Source organism: Paramisgurnus dabryanus, chromosome 17 (genome assembly GCF_030506205.2).
Source record: "Paramisgurnus dabryanus chromosome 17, PD_genome_1.1, whole genome shotgun sequence".
In the NCBI taxonomy this organism is placed as follows: domain Eukaryota; kingdom Metazoa; phylum Chordata; class Actinopteri; order Cypriniformes; family Cobitidae; genus Paramisgurnus; species Paramisgurnus dabryanus.
This window is the reverse complement of record NC_133353.1, coordinates 23,353,023-23,370,246: the sequence shown is the minus strand read 5'-3', so window position 1 is coordinate 23,370,246 and position 17,224 is coordinate 23,353,023. Positions and strand designations below refer to the sequence as shown.

At 38.9% G+C, this 17,224-nt stretch overlaps 1 protein-coding gene across 3 annotated transcripts in view; it reads left to right on the top strand.

The window, feature by feature from the left end:
* The first annotated feature begins 6,291 nt into the window (after positions 1-6,291).
* Positions 6,292-17,224, top strand: part of tmem260 (transmembrane protein 260) — a 38,744-nt gene continuing 27,811 nt past the window's right edge. For 2 of the 3 annotated variants that reach the window (XM_065288606.1, XM_065288605.1), the window contains exons 1-3: positions 6,292-6,760; positions 10,219-10,250; positions 12,091-12,242. In XM_065288606.1, the coding sequence (XP_065144678.1) occupies positions 6,655-6,760; positions 10,219-10,250; positions 12,091-12,242 (290 nt within the window). In that variant the 5' untranslated portion in view covers positions 6,292-6,654. Of the gene's footprint in view, positions 6,761-10,218; positions 10,251-12,090; positions 12,243-17,224 lie in introns of those variants that run through there. The other variant, XM_065288607.2, reaches the window with a different exon arrangement.

Below are 17,224 nucleotides of genomic sequence, written 5' to 3'. Positions count from 1 at the left end.
ATAATAAATGATATGGTATTTTGAACTTCACATATGACACCAAAGATTTATTTGACATCTTAAAAAAGTCTTGTGAAATGTCCCCTTTAAGTGTGGTTTCCCATACAGAGCTTATCAAGTCCCAAACTAATATGCAAGTTTGAGGTGCCTTATATTAAAAAAATGAAGTTATTGTAATGAAGTTGTAATGAAGTTTATTTTAACTAAGTTCGGGAGGAGCATGGTCATGTGATCCAACCAATCAGCAGGAACAGGTGCCTATAAATAGCAGTCCCTCACCTCCGTCCCATGACAGTTTTTTTTGCAGCATCCCTCCTATACCCTATCACCTCAGTCTCATCTAGTTTCATTTATCCCAGTTAAATTGAGGGGAATACTCTGGGTTCGGGCTAAAATTCCAAGTTTGGAGCCCTCTCCTCTGACAGCACGCCAAATCCCCTATTGATTACATTTAATACGAACTCGTGAAAGTTATATTTGATAAACTACTTAATATAATAACTACCCTAATATAGCCAAGGCCTAGTCCTGTCTTAACCTAAACCCTGTCTGGGAAACTTCCCCTAGGTTTTTATATCTGATGTCTAATAGGCCTAAACTGAATTTTCAAAGCAAATTTTTTCTCTTTTTCTGTTTATGTTGCATATTTCATTTTTATTGTTTCATGAGTTTTGTGAATAATTCAATTTTAAGCTAAAAGCCTTTTAAACATACTAATGCGGCCATTCCCAAACTGTGGTCTGTGGACCACTAGTGGTCCGTAAGGGTACTGCAGGTGGTCCGTGTAAAGGCAAAATAAAATATAAAAGAATATATTTTATTTAAAAAAATATAAAAGAATATATTTTATTTAAAAAAACATATTTTTTTAAGAATATGTTTTAAGAATCTGTTGTACTGATGTGATGACCAGTTATAGTTTTAGTGCTAGTAAGCCTATTTAGACTAGAGGTGCAGATAAATTCAGGACTTTGTGTAGACATATTTTATTATGGGGTGGTCCGCGAAAATTCTTGATTACAAATAGTGGTCCACACACACAAAAAGTTTGAAAACCCCTGTACTAATGCATTTTAATAGCAGATACGGTGTGTTTGCATTTTTGTTTTTAATAGCATTCATTCATCCATTCTCTGAACCTGCTTGTCCACGCAGGGTTGTGGTGGCTGGAGCCTATCCCAATACATTAAATAGATAGCCTGTCTATCACAGGGCAATGGTATTCATATTTATCATTTTGGTTTCTGTCACTCTTGTTCACTGACAAAACAACCACTTAGTAACAACTGCAGTGTATTTATTCATTTTAAACTACTGCCAGCAGGCATATCACCCAGTTGCCCACTGAAGTTAGGGTTGCAATATGGCTGCCATCACATCATCCAGGTGAATGCTGCACATTGTGGTGGTTGAGAAGAATCTCGCTTTCATATGTAAAGTGCTTTGAGTCCTGCAAAAAATATAAATGTAACGAAGTATTATTATTATTACTGCTAGTACACAAACACAAGCATTCAGCTCCTCATCTTTCCCCTCCTTGTGTCCCCTCTAATTTGCAGCTCTATGGCAGCAGTGGCACTCTTAGCTTCACAAGAGGACAAATGACTTTAATTACAGAGTAATTGCTGAGCGTTGTGTTAATTAAATCTTGATCAGTTTAAGTAACTGGATTGCTCCCACATCGAGCCCATGCTGTGATGTGCTGTCTCACTCTCCCTCATGCACATCCTCTGTTTCACGTATGCTCACCCACATGCACTTCTTCAAGCTGGCAGTCTTTTCGCTACGTGTCTCTGCGACATGCGGCCAAAATCTTTTTGTTTTATATTGGCTTTTCCTGAAGTCGTAATAGCTTCATTTAGCTCTTTTTCTGGTTTTCAAAACATTTAATGTGACTGATTTTATTGAACAAATCATCTTTCTTATTTAGAATATCTAAATAAACATGCACATTGATTAAAATGCTCCTTATGTCATCTCAGTACACTTACTAACTTCAGTACCAAAACCTTTCTTCAGCATTAGTTTTTCGTGAAAATGCCATAACAAACCTGATAGATGCACAATCAAGAGAGTACCATCTACTTTAATTTCAGATACTTGCATTATCTTTAGGTTCCTGTTGCTTTGGTTAAATTGAATCCTCTTATTTTAATTGGGCTCCATTAGGTGTTCTGCTCAAGGCAATTGCAAGCAGCCCTTGCTTTTGTTGTTTCCATACTCCAGTCCCCTACCGCAGAATATTAATCACAATTGTCCTAATCTCTAGGATTTTAATTGAAGTGCTTTGTAAACCACAAGGAGGTAAACAGAAGACAAAGGTGGTCTAAAACCCACCTCGAATAGCCAATGTATGCAAGTGTTAGCTTTTTGTTTCACATTAGTTGTCAAGAAACAGAGATATCAGTAAACTGCATATCATTACATGCTTGTCTCAGAAATTGTGAAAAGCTTGTGTGATAGAGCTATATATAAGTATATAAATAAATATAGGATTCAAAACAACTGATCCACAGGTTACATTAGATGACAGAAGTATTGCATTTACTACTGCAATTAATCTTCAGACCGAATCCTTTCTTGCTGTGCATATTTGTGTAGCTAACACAGAGGATCATGGGATTTCCCTCTACAGATTTTAAAGGGTTTTATTGAAAATCCACTTGTTTGCTATATGGGTTGAGATTAAGACACACTGTCAGCGTACAGTAGGCCTAAGCAACAGGCTGGTAGTTGAAACATATTGCACTGAGTGGAAGATTTATGGGGTTTAGGAAACTTAATCCAGTTTCTACTCGATGCACTGAGTGATTGAATTATTTGCAGATGTTAATATGTGATGCTTAACGGTGTAGCATTTATTTGCTTTTAAAATGTTGTATTCTGATGTCATTGCCATATCAGCTGTAGTAAGCAGCATTTCTACTAATACAAAATAAGGGTTATAATACATATTTGACATTTGTGACTATATTGTTCCAATTTCATTGCTATTCATCATTCTGCTATAACATTTTAATAAGATGTAATATCATTTTTATTATAACATTGCCCTCTGACCTAGATTTGAGACCCTATTGAGTTATAATTTAGTACAGATTTAAGATACAAGATTCTCCCCTAACATTTTAACCTAAATATGAATGCTGTAAATGTTTTAATCTTAGTATTTTGATTTCAAATGTACATTTAGCACTGTAGATGTGTTAATGTAATTGCTCATACCACCAATGACTCGTATGTGCAACCTGCTACCAATGCAAATTATGCTCAGTAATGCAAATAAGTTACTTTTGTTAAGACCCAAATGCCATATTGTAAATGTCTATATGTGCATGTATGATATATTTTCCTAACTGTAATTCTGAAAAAAAAAAATGCAAATATTTCACTCTGGAAAGAGATTTGTGTGCATGTCAGAAAGAGAGAATGTGTATATCAGGTAGGTGGTTTAAACAGTGATAAGACAGTGGGATGGAAGTATGAAGGGGAGCGTGGAGGATTAGGAACTCTGAGGTGCTGAGACATCTCTGCTTCTCAGATTTTTTATTTTAGTCAAGGATCAGACTCACTTTAGATAGAGAAGGATTAATGATCAGTCTAGCATGGCATTTTTATGAGGGTAACCTTTCCACTCACCAACTTCTTCACCCAAAAGACCCAGAGATGTCTTTATACTTCATCCACATCTTCCAATTTCCACCAGAGTGAATCTTTCTTAAGTTAACTGTAGTTAAGCTGATGTGAAACCTTTGTGATAGACGGTTTTACGTCAATTCATCACACATCCTGTGTTTTTCTATGGCTCTGTTTACACCTGGTATTAAGATGCATTTTGGTAGATCGGTTCACAAATGGATGATGCTAAATACAGATGTAAACGGGATGTGAAACATTTAGAGCTCGTCCACTTTCGACCACATTAAGGTTTTGTGGTGTAGACGCTCATGTGGTCGAATGTGTTCAAACAGCCACAAAAGACTGCGTACTCTCTGCCTGATACTGATATAATGCGTGATGTACAATGTTTCTCCATTGGTCCTGACTTCTAGTACGAACCCACAGTGTTTGGTGCAGTCTTTAGGCTGTCATTGACTCTTATTTTCGTTTCACTTTGCAAGCGTGTGAAAGTTGTGGAGGCTTATTTCATCAATTGCTTTGAAATAATAATTAATTATAATGAATTAATAATAATTTGTTACATAATAATAGTTAATAATAAGTAATTATTAATTTATAATAGTTTACACTTTTCTGCAGCGCTTTACATATAAAAGGGGGCGTTCTTCTCAACCACCAACAATGTGCAGCATCCACCTGGATGATGCGACGGCAGCCATATTGCACCAGAATTCCCACCTCACACCAGCTTATTAGTGAAGAGGAGACAGAGTGATAAATTAGTATACACTCACTTAAAGGATTATTAGGAACACCTGTTCAATTTCTCATTTATGCATTTATGCTATTATCTAATCAACCAATCACATGGCAGTTGCTTCAATGCATTTAGGGGTGTGGTCCTGGTCAAGACAATCTCCTGAACTCCAAACTAAATGTCAGAATGGGAAAGAAAGGCGATTTAAGCTATTTTGAGCGTGGCATGGTTGTTGGTGCTAGACGGGCCGGTCTGAGCATTTCACAATTCTGAGGATTTTCACGCACAACCATTTCTAGGGTTTACCAAGAATGGTGTGAAAAGGGAAAAACATCCAGTATGCGGCAGTCCTGTGGGTGAAAATGCCTTGTTGATGCTAGAGGTCAGAGGAGAATGGGCTGACAGATTCAAGCTGATAGAAGAGCAACCTTGACTGAAATAACCACTCGTTACAACAGAGGTATGCAGCAAAGCATTTGTGAAGCCACAACATGCACAACCTTGAGGCAGATTATCTACAACAGCAGAAGACCCCACTGAGTACCACTCATCTCCACTACAAATAGGAAAAATGGCTACAATTTGCACGAGCTCACCAAAATTGGACAGTTTAAGACTGGAAAAATGTTGCCTGGTCTGATGAGTCTCAATTTCTGTTGAGACATTCAGATTGTAGAGTCAGAAATTGGCGTAAACAGAATGAGAACATGGATCCATCATGCCTTGTTACCACTGTGAAGGCTGGCGGTGGTGGTGTTATAGTGTGGGGATGTTTTTTGGCACACTTTAGGCCCCTTAGTGCCAATTGGGCATTGTTTAAATGCCACGGTCTACCTGAGCGTTGTTTCTGACCATGTCCATCCCTTTAAGACCACCATGTACCCATCCTCTGATGGCTACTTCCAGCAGGATAATGCACCATGTCACAAAGCTTGAATCATTTAAAATTGGTTTCTTGAACATGACAATGAGTTCACTGTACTAAAATGCATAAAATAGAGCATCTTTGGGATGTGGTGGAACAGGAGCTTCGTGCCCTTGATGTGCATCCCACAAATCTCCATCAACTGCAAGATGCTATCCTATCAATATGGGCCAACATTTCTAAAGAATGCTTTCAGCACCTTGTTGAATCAATGCCACGTAGAATTAAGGCAGTTCTGAATGTGAAAGGGGGTCAAACACAGTATTAGTAAGGTGTTCCTAATAATCCTTTAAGTGAGTGTATGTGGGGATGATTAGTAGGCCAATAAGCAACTTTGGCCAGGATGCCGGGGCACACCCCTACTCATTTTCGAAAGACATTCTGGGATTTTTAATTGGTTTAACATCTCATCCGAAGGACGGTGCTTTTTTGACAGTTTAGTGTCCCCCAGTTAATCTAGGACCAGGATAAACGATGTCCAGGAAACCGCCCCTTAAAGTTTTATTTTTAAGTGTTTTAAACACATGTTGCAATAAATTATCATTAACAGTGTTTATGTTAATTAAATGAACAGATGGTCTTGTTATAGACATTTTTGGGGGGTAAGGAGGGTCTGAGTTATGTGTCTTTTAAGAACTATTGTCCAATCACAAATGCATATTTTGTAAAAGACATCCATTCAGTTAGTAAAATAGACTAGTAATATCCAGAGTGCATTGTTGTTTAATAAACTACTCTAACTGTTAGTCCTACTGTAGTCTTTCACACAGTACACAGGTATGGTTTCTTATGAAATACTAATAACTACAGTACTGCTACTTTAATAAAATTATGTCAACATAGTAGAAAATTAAAAAAGTCTGAAAAAAAATCTGACAAAATCTGAAAGTTTCTCACATATTTAAATAAGTTCCTAACCTGTAAGTTTTGGTTTTAAGTTACTATGGCAAATCTTGCAAGCGTTCTATAAACCACGCCCAACCAGGAAGTAAATTCATCACCACAAGTCCTGGTGGACGTCTCAATCAACAGTGCCGATGCAAGTGTAGTCAAATGAAATACTGCTTACTTATTGAGATCGCTTCTTTTTAAACGATGTAATTCTTTGAACGATTCGTTTGGCGCGAGTGCTGCGGCTGTATTAACCTTGCTATCAACATTAACAAACGCTGCAACCAGGAACGCGGGTAACTTGAACTACACATCAGTTATTAAAAATCCTTGCTGCGATATCTTACGTTTATTAGTATGCAGCATGTTGGCTTCTGTCGATTAAAGTAACGCAACGCGAAACAAATGGATCTCGAGTCACGCGGAATAACCATGTAACGTATAAAGAAATACGTCTGAAATGTCGTCGGACCGGTTGACGTGGACGCTGACAGGAGCTACAGTTGCCGGTGTTTTAGCGCTGTATGTTCCCTGTGCTCCTCGGACTGTGCCCGGTGGAGACTCAGGTACGACTTCGCTCCATCACTTGTGTTTGTGGTTACGTCACATGCAGCCTATCACAAAGAAGCACAATATTGCTATCATAGAACGTTTAACATACTGTATACGACCTATTGAGATGTTCTTTATTTAATCCTTCAATTTTTCACATGCCACATAGCCTGTTATATCACATATTATAAGACTTTTAATTTGCTAGGTTATGCATATACTAATGTTAACCTTTACTGTAAAGTGTTAAAAGTAGTTTAGTAATGTCCATATGATCATGATGACAACATTTGTAATGCAAATAGCTTGAACATGAAGAAATATGATCTGTCCATGGATTTGACTTCTTTTGTAATTTTGTAACAATGGAAACTGTATAATACACCTATACAGTATACAGTTACAGTACATATTAAAAGGGTTGCTTAGTTTGGACCACTAGCTTCTATTAAAATTCTTCAGTTTTTCTTCACTTTAAACATTTATAGTCGTTATTTTAAATAACAAATAATAGCACTTTATTCATTTGGTTTGCTTGAGGCAACTTAATCATGCAAAGTTTGAACATTTTCAGCAGCTTAGGTGTATGTAAGCATACTGGCTTCATGACAATGCAGGCCGATGTATAGTGCAAACATAGAAATAAACAGTGCTTTTTAAATGTCCCTCATTAATCAGCTTGTTTATTAATGTGAACAGTTTTTCTTCTGGGGGGGGTGCAAACAAGCAGCCGCTGTTCGATTTTGCCACATCTGTGCAGGCAAGGTGGCTTTTGGAGGCTTTAGGGGGGCAAGAAGCTGGTTCGGGGCTTACAGAGGAAAAAAACAGCCAGCCCCTTAAGCGTGGCATTTAGGGACATCGCAGGATGCTGCCATGATATGCCAGCTGAATGCTCGGCAGAAATTCTCCAGGTCTCCGTCTCGCAGTCTTAATCCCTTTAGGTGTGCTGCGCCCCGGAGAGGCTGATCGGGCGCCCCGCGGGACCGCTGTTGTCTAGGAATGCGAGTGTGGAAATGAGGGGGGATTATAATGGGGAGAAGACCGCGATGGTGTGCTATCAAAAAGGCACTTGGCTCCGTCGTTGCTGTCCTGTGCTCAGTTCCGTTTGAGCCTTTTTCTCTGTTTAGCGGCCCCTTCCCAGGGCCTGGGCCCTGCTTTCAGCTCTAGACACAGCACTGCAGTGCAATAAATGAAATTCTGAGGTATAACATTTGATTACAGGGAGATTTGAAATGTGGTAGACCTGGCCTCAGTGAGTGTGTATTTATTTCTGTTCTAAATAGGACAGCGAAAGCAAAGAAAATTCAGGCGCTGAAATGTGAGGGGTCTGCACCTTCAGATAGAAGACTTCCAGCGTGACAACCAAAACAGACGACCGCTAGTGATACGCTGGAAGTGCCAGCTAACGATTTCAGAAATGTTTTGATGCACTGAACGTATTTTGTATTGCATCATAGAGCAGTTTATGGGATTTTACACTGTTTAGGCAAGTATTGCATCAGGCAGCATTGCTCAGATTTATACAACAGGACTGAAACATTCAGCATTACTACTAGCTGAATTGACTTTATTATGCACTGATCTCTGAACTGCAGTTTAGGTGCATATTTATTGTTTGTAGATTTTGGAGAAAAGAATCTGTTACCCCTTTACCACCCTTCTTGTTTTTAATTTCATATGTTTTCTTTATAAATACTGATAGGGCTGGCACGATTATGAAAGTTGGCTGACAGTTAATTGTTTAATAAATTGAGACGATTATGACGATAAATTGTCTGATTTATTGCTTTGACATTTAATTCTCATACCGTACATTTTTTTGTTTGTTAATAATATAATTTTCACACATTGTTGTGATTATTTAAATTAAATCTTTTGCAAGGTTTACCTGTAAATATTAATACACATAACACATATTAAAAGTAATTATTTAATGAAAATATCTTTCAAAAACTGAAAATTCTTCATAAGAAATAAACACACTAAAGTGTCTGAAAAATAACTGAAAATTAAAATGCAATTAAAATAAACTGACTATACCAGAACAGTAGCCAATCCTACTAAGGTCATATAGTACTGGACCACATGGTAAAAAAATAAATTCCTTACAGATCCTTAAGAATAGCATCCTTGACTTTCTTAAATTTGGAATTGCTGTTTTGGAAATGTTTGTTTTACCGGGTAGTTCATACTGCTTATCAAAGTTTTCCAGCATTTCTTTAAATCAGATACAGTCTCATTTATACAGGCGCTTAAGCTCCCCCTTGTGTTTTTAAAGAGATATGCAATCATTGCGGTGATCTGAAATCATTGCAATGAGGTCAAACAATCGCAATGAGATTATTATTTTTTTAATCATTGTGACCATAGACTGTAAAAAAGATGGACAACGCCCGTTCGGTCTCTTCCATTGGTGAAAAGTGAAGCTGTCAGTGTCCCGATACGGTGCTGACATCTTGGGTCTTGAGTCTGCGCAGTAGCGATTTCGGGACCAGTCCTGCGCAGTAGTGAGCAGGAAGTAAAGCCGCGAAAGCAAGGGGCCCTTGCTCTTGCAGAATGCGCATATCACAGCTGTCAATCATGACGTTTTTATAGCATTAAATAACTAACTAAAAACCAACTTATTTTAAAAACAAACCCTTGAACTACATTAAATAATGGCGACAGAAACCAGCTTCGGAAAAAAGATAATTGAAGTGTATTAAATTGTGTAGTGGGTCTCAAGTCCCATTGAATAACATGGGGAGGCGGGGTTTATGACCTATACTGGGACCAGTCACTGGAGGGTGATCGAGACGTTTTGGCTTCACTTGTGCGGCACGCTTGATTGTAACAGCCCTAAATACTGTAATGAACTGGGTTGGCATGGTCATTGAAAACCTCTAAATATCAGAGAATGACCCAAAAAAGCTTTATGTCTAACCAAACTTTTTGTCACTTAGAAGCTAGCCAACATTTTGCATTACATGACCTCATGTCCCTGACATAAAGTTGCATACTGTACCAGTTTTTATGGTTATATTAAATATAATTAAGATGCTCAAGTGTTTACTTTTTAGCTTTATTTAGTACTGTGTGTTGTGTCACATTATACAGTCTCTCATGGAGTTTTACTGGGAGCATTAAGGATGTAGGATGGCTAAACTTGCAGACGTTGTATGTCTGTATACGCTATATAAAGATTCTTCGCTCTCTGCAAGCACCTCGCGTCACAAAATACAGAAAGAGCGAACAGATTTGCTTGTGTATGTGCGCATCTGTCTGCTCGGGGATCAGGGGACGCTTGCGTGATGCAAGAGAATGAGCGTGTCGCTTAGAAAATGTCACACTGGGAAAATTGTGCAGGTTTTGATCCGGGCAAATTAATGCAAAACCCAGTGCAAGTATTTGATTTGGGAAAACTTTCAGGACTTGTCTCTTAATAATAATTATTGGGTTTACATTAATTTCCCTCTCTGTTTCTCTACCACAGGAGAGTTGATGACTGCTGCATGTGAGCTGGGGGTAAGCATTAGCTGCATTGTTTCATCAATCCACTCATTAACTCTTATAAGCATTAAGAAAGTTTAATTAAGAATGGGGAGGGTGTGTGTGTGATTAATTCACTCTTTTAAGGCCACAGGTTTTTTTTACTAAGTTAGGATAGAGAATGCTATAATTTGCAACCCTGTTCTTCAAATCCAATTAGACTGAATGGTTAGGCGATGGCTTTTGTAAGCTTTGCCTTATGTACGGTATAAGGCCTATTATACTCAACCCCTCTTCTTTTTGTGCACGCGTGTGTGCGCGTATGTAAGCCGCAAAGAATGAACTAAATCGGGTTAACAGTTATAATAAGTTTTATTATTTAATAAAGTTTATTACGCCGCCACGATCCTTTTAGGGAGGCTGTGGTGGTGTCGCTATGCCAGTAATCCGTCCCTCTGTCCGTGTGGCCTGCCTTTCTGGCGGCTCTCCCCAGGGTCGGAGGGCTCTCTCTGGGCCGTAGGCCGGCGGCCCTCCCTTCTTGCTCCCTGGAGTCGTGGATCTGTTCTCCTTTAAACTCCTCATAGCAGGACTGCCCCCTACTGCCTTCCAGCTGTGTGTTCTGCCTTTTGCCACACATGCTTGCAAAGTCAATGCCGCATCAACGCTTCTTTCCATGCTGTGTCGATGTCACATGGCTCCAGTGCAGGCAGTTCCAATGTAGTCATCACAGGCGCGTGTACACGTCAACAAGCATCTTTATTTCCACCTTGCTGGCACTTCTAAACGTGACCTTCCCGACCTTGCCATCTGTTTACAGTACTGTCTCTTTCTTTTCTTTTGCCCTTTCTACGCCATTCCTCCATAGACTCTTCTCTTTTTCTGCTTTGACCTCACATGCTTGTTGTCTTTAAACTGAATGTTTTTCTAACATCTTTATTTTTGTCTATCTTTATTTTTGTTTTTATTTTTATCTAAAAAATTATGGATTTATCAACTGTTAGTTTGACAAGATAAGAGGAAGTAAATCACTCTCTGAGAACATTGGAACCTATTGCAATGTCAATTTTGTGTCTATTTATTGTGGGACACGTGACACACAGCCCTCTCACATGCCTAAGATATTGCTTAGTCGATCTATCACTTATCCCACTTAGATATTTTCACGTATACACGACCTATGCATACAAGGTATGTGTGGTTACATAAATCTGGTGGTGGGTATACAGTGCGTGCATACTATTCTAATGACGAAATTTGTGTGACACGCACTGTACGCGGACCCTCGCATATGCGTAAAAAACGAAACTATACTGTAAACCCAATTAAAGTCACACTTCTAAAAGAGTGGTCACTCCTCAATGCTGTTAACTATGTTTTCACAGTTTTCTTCAGTAAACTGATTGGCATGGCCAGCCTTATGAAATTGTATGGAGGGACCCTCTCGTCGTCTTTGATCTTGAACTCACGCTGGCTTTTACACGCCCGCTTGTCCACCGAGTTTTCAATCCACACCACAGACAACCCGTTTCCTTGTTCTTCACTCTAAAGCTCAGCGTTTCTCAGCCTGCTGTGCCTGTGTGTGTTATCAGGCCTGTATGAATGAGACAGTCTTTAATAGCTCCAGTCCTTATCGCTCCGAAGGGGACTGAGTGCCTAATTGCTGGGAAGGCAAGGAGACGGCAGATCAGGCTTTTAGGGAGGAGAGGGACAGTGTGAAACTGTAACCCATAAAAGTAAGACCTGCCTTTGAAAGCTGAACTGTAAGGTGATGGGTGTATGTATGTGTGTGTGTAGAGGGGTTTACTGGATTTTGTTGCTGTTATCTTTTCTTCTGAATGTTGTGCGAGTGAGTTTACAGATGTCTGTTTTTTCCAAGGTGGCCCATCCTCCAGGATACCCCCTCTTTACTGTGATCTCTTCTCTGATGCTTTCGTTGCTACCCTTCAGTTCTCCGGCACACACCATCAATGTCCTGTGTGCTGTATTTGGGGCTGTGGCTAGCGGTGCCCTCTGCTTCACTGTCTGCAGGTGAGACAGCTTTCTCAGACTTTTTAAAAGGTGACCAAAGCCTGGTAAGATAAAGTGTACGCATTGAAAAAGATAGGTATGTATTAATTAATCTTAAGTTCAGGTAAGAACATAGTAAAATATTGAAAACTGTGGTGTTTTCCTTTAACCCCTCTCTAAATAACATTCAAGGAGCTAAAATTTTGGTTTATGACACAAAATAATTTTTTCTGGGTTATGAAAAACAGAAAATATCTATAGCTGCGTTTCCATTGCAGATTTGCGCAAAACTTAAGTGTTATTTTCTAAATGTCAACAAAAGACTACAGGGTTTCCTGCAGAAAATTTGTTAGTCAAGGTGGTAGGGTTGGACGGGTGGGCGGGGCCAAGGGCGTGGCAATCAAAGGGGCTGGGCGTATGCGTCATGATGAAAATTAAAATATTTTAATAAAATAAATTAATAATATTTATTTTTAAAACACTCAAATAAAACTTAATTTTGAAGAAACTATGACAAAAAATGAACACATACTAGATTATTAATGAATTAAATGTTTTAATAGATACCTCTAATTGGAATAGCTGCGTTATGAAGTGAAACTAAAGGGTTAATAAACACAAACTAAAGCAGATGTTGTAGATCGTCTCGCGAACGATGATAGATTGCGCAAAAATTGTAAAAACTGATTATTTCCCACTATTAATTACATTATCCTAAAGGAGTAGCATGTAAATAATGCACATGAATAAAGTGAGCAAGAGCGCTCAACAATTATATCTAATCAACAGGCACGTGAAACCTTAGCAGGTTGCTCAAACAACAAAATCACCAGCTAACTTACTTTAAAATTAGAAGAACTATAGACTAATACAATAACAGGCTTGAATAACCCCAAAACATAAGTCCACTTACAGTTCTCACGGACACGTGTTTTTATCAACTGGCTATCCTCCAGACATGACGGACCACGTCTTTCTCATTTCGGCCGTGTGGCGCGCGTCCCCGCATGCGGTGTGATGCGCGTACGCGCTATTCTCCGAGATGAACTTGACGGCCTTTTGTGCAGCGAATTTTTTGTTTGTTTGTTGGACAAGTTAATTAAGGCGGTAGGGTTTCCAAGCTTAGGCGGGCCGCCTTAACTGAAATATGCTGCGGGAAACCCTGGACTATTGCTAAATGACAGTGTTTCCATTATCTGATGATATGCAACTAAAACTTGGTCTGATTCATGTTTTTACATTTCCTTTGGTGTGTATTAGTACATGTTAATGATGCAAAAGGTACATACCCCAAAGGACACAATGACGCGAGTTATCGTCTCCAACGTAAATCTCTTTTCTTGGACTACAACAAATACACTGACTGTAGGCAATAGTTTACTTCCTAGGATTGGTGATGTAGACGAGACCGACATTATAATAATATCTCCCGCTTTGGACTCAGTCTGTAAGTTAACTCCTGTTAGCATTGCATTGTGAGCGAATCTTTTTCAGGAAGAGAGTGAAATCTGGAGCTACAAAAATGTACGGTATGTGGAAAATAATGTGTTTTTTAACCATAAACCACGCATACACATTGTAGGCCTATTATACCAAATACAAAAAATTATGTTTTTTAGCAATAAAATAGATGCACTTCAATGCAAAGGAAAGCCCCTCATACTTAGGAGCGGCAACATATAGGTGTTTCTTTGAGGGACTAGTACATTATTTTAAATCAAAAGATCTGTATGAGTGCTATCCAAACATTATTCGCAAGGAAAACCTCTTACTTGGGAGCAGACACGTATTTAGTTGTTTCTAGGAGGTTTTCGTACATACCGCGTCATCTTCAAATAATAATTATTTGACTTGCATCAGGTGACCTGACAGTGTTTCCATTGCAGTTTTGAGAATTACACCTTTTCCGGATTGCATGAAAAACCACCTTAGGCGAGCATAAAAACTTGTTTGCGATATATTGAGTTTTTGCAAAAAACTTTGCGAAGTTTCCATTGCCCGGATTTTTGATTCACAATGTCAATTGTGTAATTTAAAGGGTAATGGAAACACAACTATTGTTTGTTGTTGACAGCAAAAAAGTGAGTGTCCAATCAAACTACATTATTTTGGTGCAAATGTATCTATCAATGGGTAGAAGCCAAATTAGGCAAATGGCGCTTTTTTTAAAAGCATAACAAAAACTATGCAAGGCAGATAAAAAAATACAACCTGTAAAAAACACATACAGATTCACTTGCAGTGAGGATTAACATCATTTGTGCCAATTGCTGTGTTTTGTGTGGTGTATTATTGGCTGCTAATAGTTAAACACAAAATTCATGAGACATTTACAAACCAGGGGCCTCATTTATCAAGCGTGCGTACGAACAGAAGTGTGCGTAAAGTGTGCGTAGGAACAGTTTTACGCAAAGTGTGGAATTTTTCAAATTGCACTTACACGTAGAAATGTGTGTTAATATACACACACACCAGTGATGCGCAGGTTGATCCGAAATGAGCGTGTGCCTGCGTTCACCTGCGGTTCCGAGTCATCCAAAAATATTTTTAATGATATTCAGGTCGTGGTCGGTGGGGTCGTTTGAAATAAAGATGCCAGTTAACTTAAACAATTACTACAGAAAATGCGGGCCAGGGAGCGGGTCGGGTACACTATTTATTTTTTATTTTTTTGCGGTCCGAGTTAGTTGAAAACGTTGGTCGGGTGTGGGTTGTTTATACATTGACCCGCGCAGCACTGATGCACACCTCGGAGCATGCTTACGCACAGAATCTAGTGGTAGAATAGGGATACTACACAGGATCATCTCTAGTGTAAAGAAATCTGTGTTGGGTCACCTCTTCCTGTAAAATTTGGAACCTGAAGAAAAACCACCAAAGCCGACAAGACTAAAGCCCAATAGTTCATATAGTATTGTATCATCTATACATCTTCTATTATTTTGAAAGCCATATCTTGATTATTTGTATGTACATTTATTAACTGTGTGAGTGTATCTAGCTGTCTGTCATTAAAAGTCCTAATCCAATCATTTCAGTGAATCATTGAACAGATTCATTGATACAAAGCTTCAAATGAACCAATTGATTAAAACGAACTGGGTTCCCCCATGCTACTTAACAATGCTGACATTCTAGAGGAGTACATTCGGTACGCTTGGTTGTCTTTGCCTCTGCTCACTTGGTTTTAAGGGCTGTGTGTGCTCAATGTACATTGTGCATTCGTGCGATGGCTTTCTAATCTCTCACCAGCACTAAACCGACACCATAGTTCAGTTTGAAGCACATTAAAATGTTTAGCAATCTGTTTTTCTTCCGGTGTGTACACAATAAACTTGTGTCATGGAATAGGAACAAAACTATTTTAAGTGTAAATCATTTGTAAAACTAAGCTTATAGAAATTGTAGGACAGGATTGATATAGTTTTTTCATGAATATTTCATGTTTCGTAAATCAGGGCTATTGAATGGTTTTATAGGAACATCTTAATCTCGGATGCATGCTCTTTACATGAACTGCACTTGACTAACAATGCTAATGCTGATGTTAGCTTATTGGTAATTCCATAGTCGAATTGATTGATTGAAAATATTAAGTACTGAATAATTTTTGTTACATTTCCATTTCTTAGGTTTATTGTAAGGTAACTTGGCAAAAATTACATTTTTTACCTTTTTTATGCATTTGGCAGATTCATCTATCCAAAGCAAATAATAATGTGCATGCAATCTATATTATTTTTATTAGTTTGTTTCTTGGCAATTGACATTTGCTTTGCTAATGCAATGCTCTGCCAGTTGAGCTACATGAACACTTAACAGCATCATAGAGACAAGTCTTCTGATATATGCAACATCAGATCCTCTGATAAACTTACTAGCTCATTTTGTGATTAAATGGAAATGTCCTCACATTGGTGCCACATGTACTTTAGCCTCTACACGTGACTTTTGAAAATTTGAACGATGCGTGTCAAAACCTGCTGAGTGTGCGACCCAAGCTGACCAGAGATTTGCCTGCCGAATGCAACCTCTGCTCTTAAGCCTCAAAGGATTTAGATCCAATTTTGGATTACAGCAACCAAAAAGTCATTTCCTTTGGCCTCTGCAACCTCGCAGCCCATCTACCCATGGCTGATGGCCATAAGGATTTCGCTGCATTCACATACGCAAACTAGCACACAAAACTCCCTTAGCCTTTAAGTTTCAGTATATAATCTATGCTTTCAATTGAAAATGTAAGCATAATAGGTTTTGATGGTTATCTGTCCAGGCTTAGGCTGGGGTTTGGCCTCGTGCATCTCTGCTGGGCTCAGAGCAGTAGATGCCAGAACTAGGAGGAGGGAGTGTTTTAGGGGTTTCAGAGCTTCCGGCACAGTCTGGGACTCCCCTCTGGGTTGGCATTGGGGTTTTTAGGTGCTTCGCCTGTGCCCAGTGGTAATGCTGAGGTGGCATGCCACTCCCAGTAGGGACACTACCGGACAGACCTGCCCCCAGGCTGCTACCCTGGCACCTGACACTACTGAGTATGACCATTTTGTGCCCTATATGTTTTCTGCCATCATTTTCATCATTAGAGGAATTTCAGTGCATAAAGGCCTGAATGCCTGTTTTGTTTGTTTTGCCACCAAACGGTACATGCATTTTACATTAAATATATAACGTATCATGCTGGATATATGGATCCCAAAACACTGCAGCATAATCTAAATGTATACGGCAAATTAAATGTGCAAAATCTATGAAATTGTCCTATAGACGTCCTCATTGTTGTCTCAAGTTAAATGAGATGGATGGACTGTTGTAATGTGCCACAGTATAACTCGCATCCCAAACGCAACGCTCAATTTTCCTTTGATTTGTCAGTTATAGAGAAGGTTTTTAAACGCCATGGTTATAGAGTCACATAACATGCCTTTGTTTCCTCAGTGAAAAGCTTTTGTCTGGGTAAGCCTTTAAGGATAACTGGCCTCAATAATAATGCTACCCATTGATTGACTAAG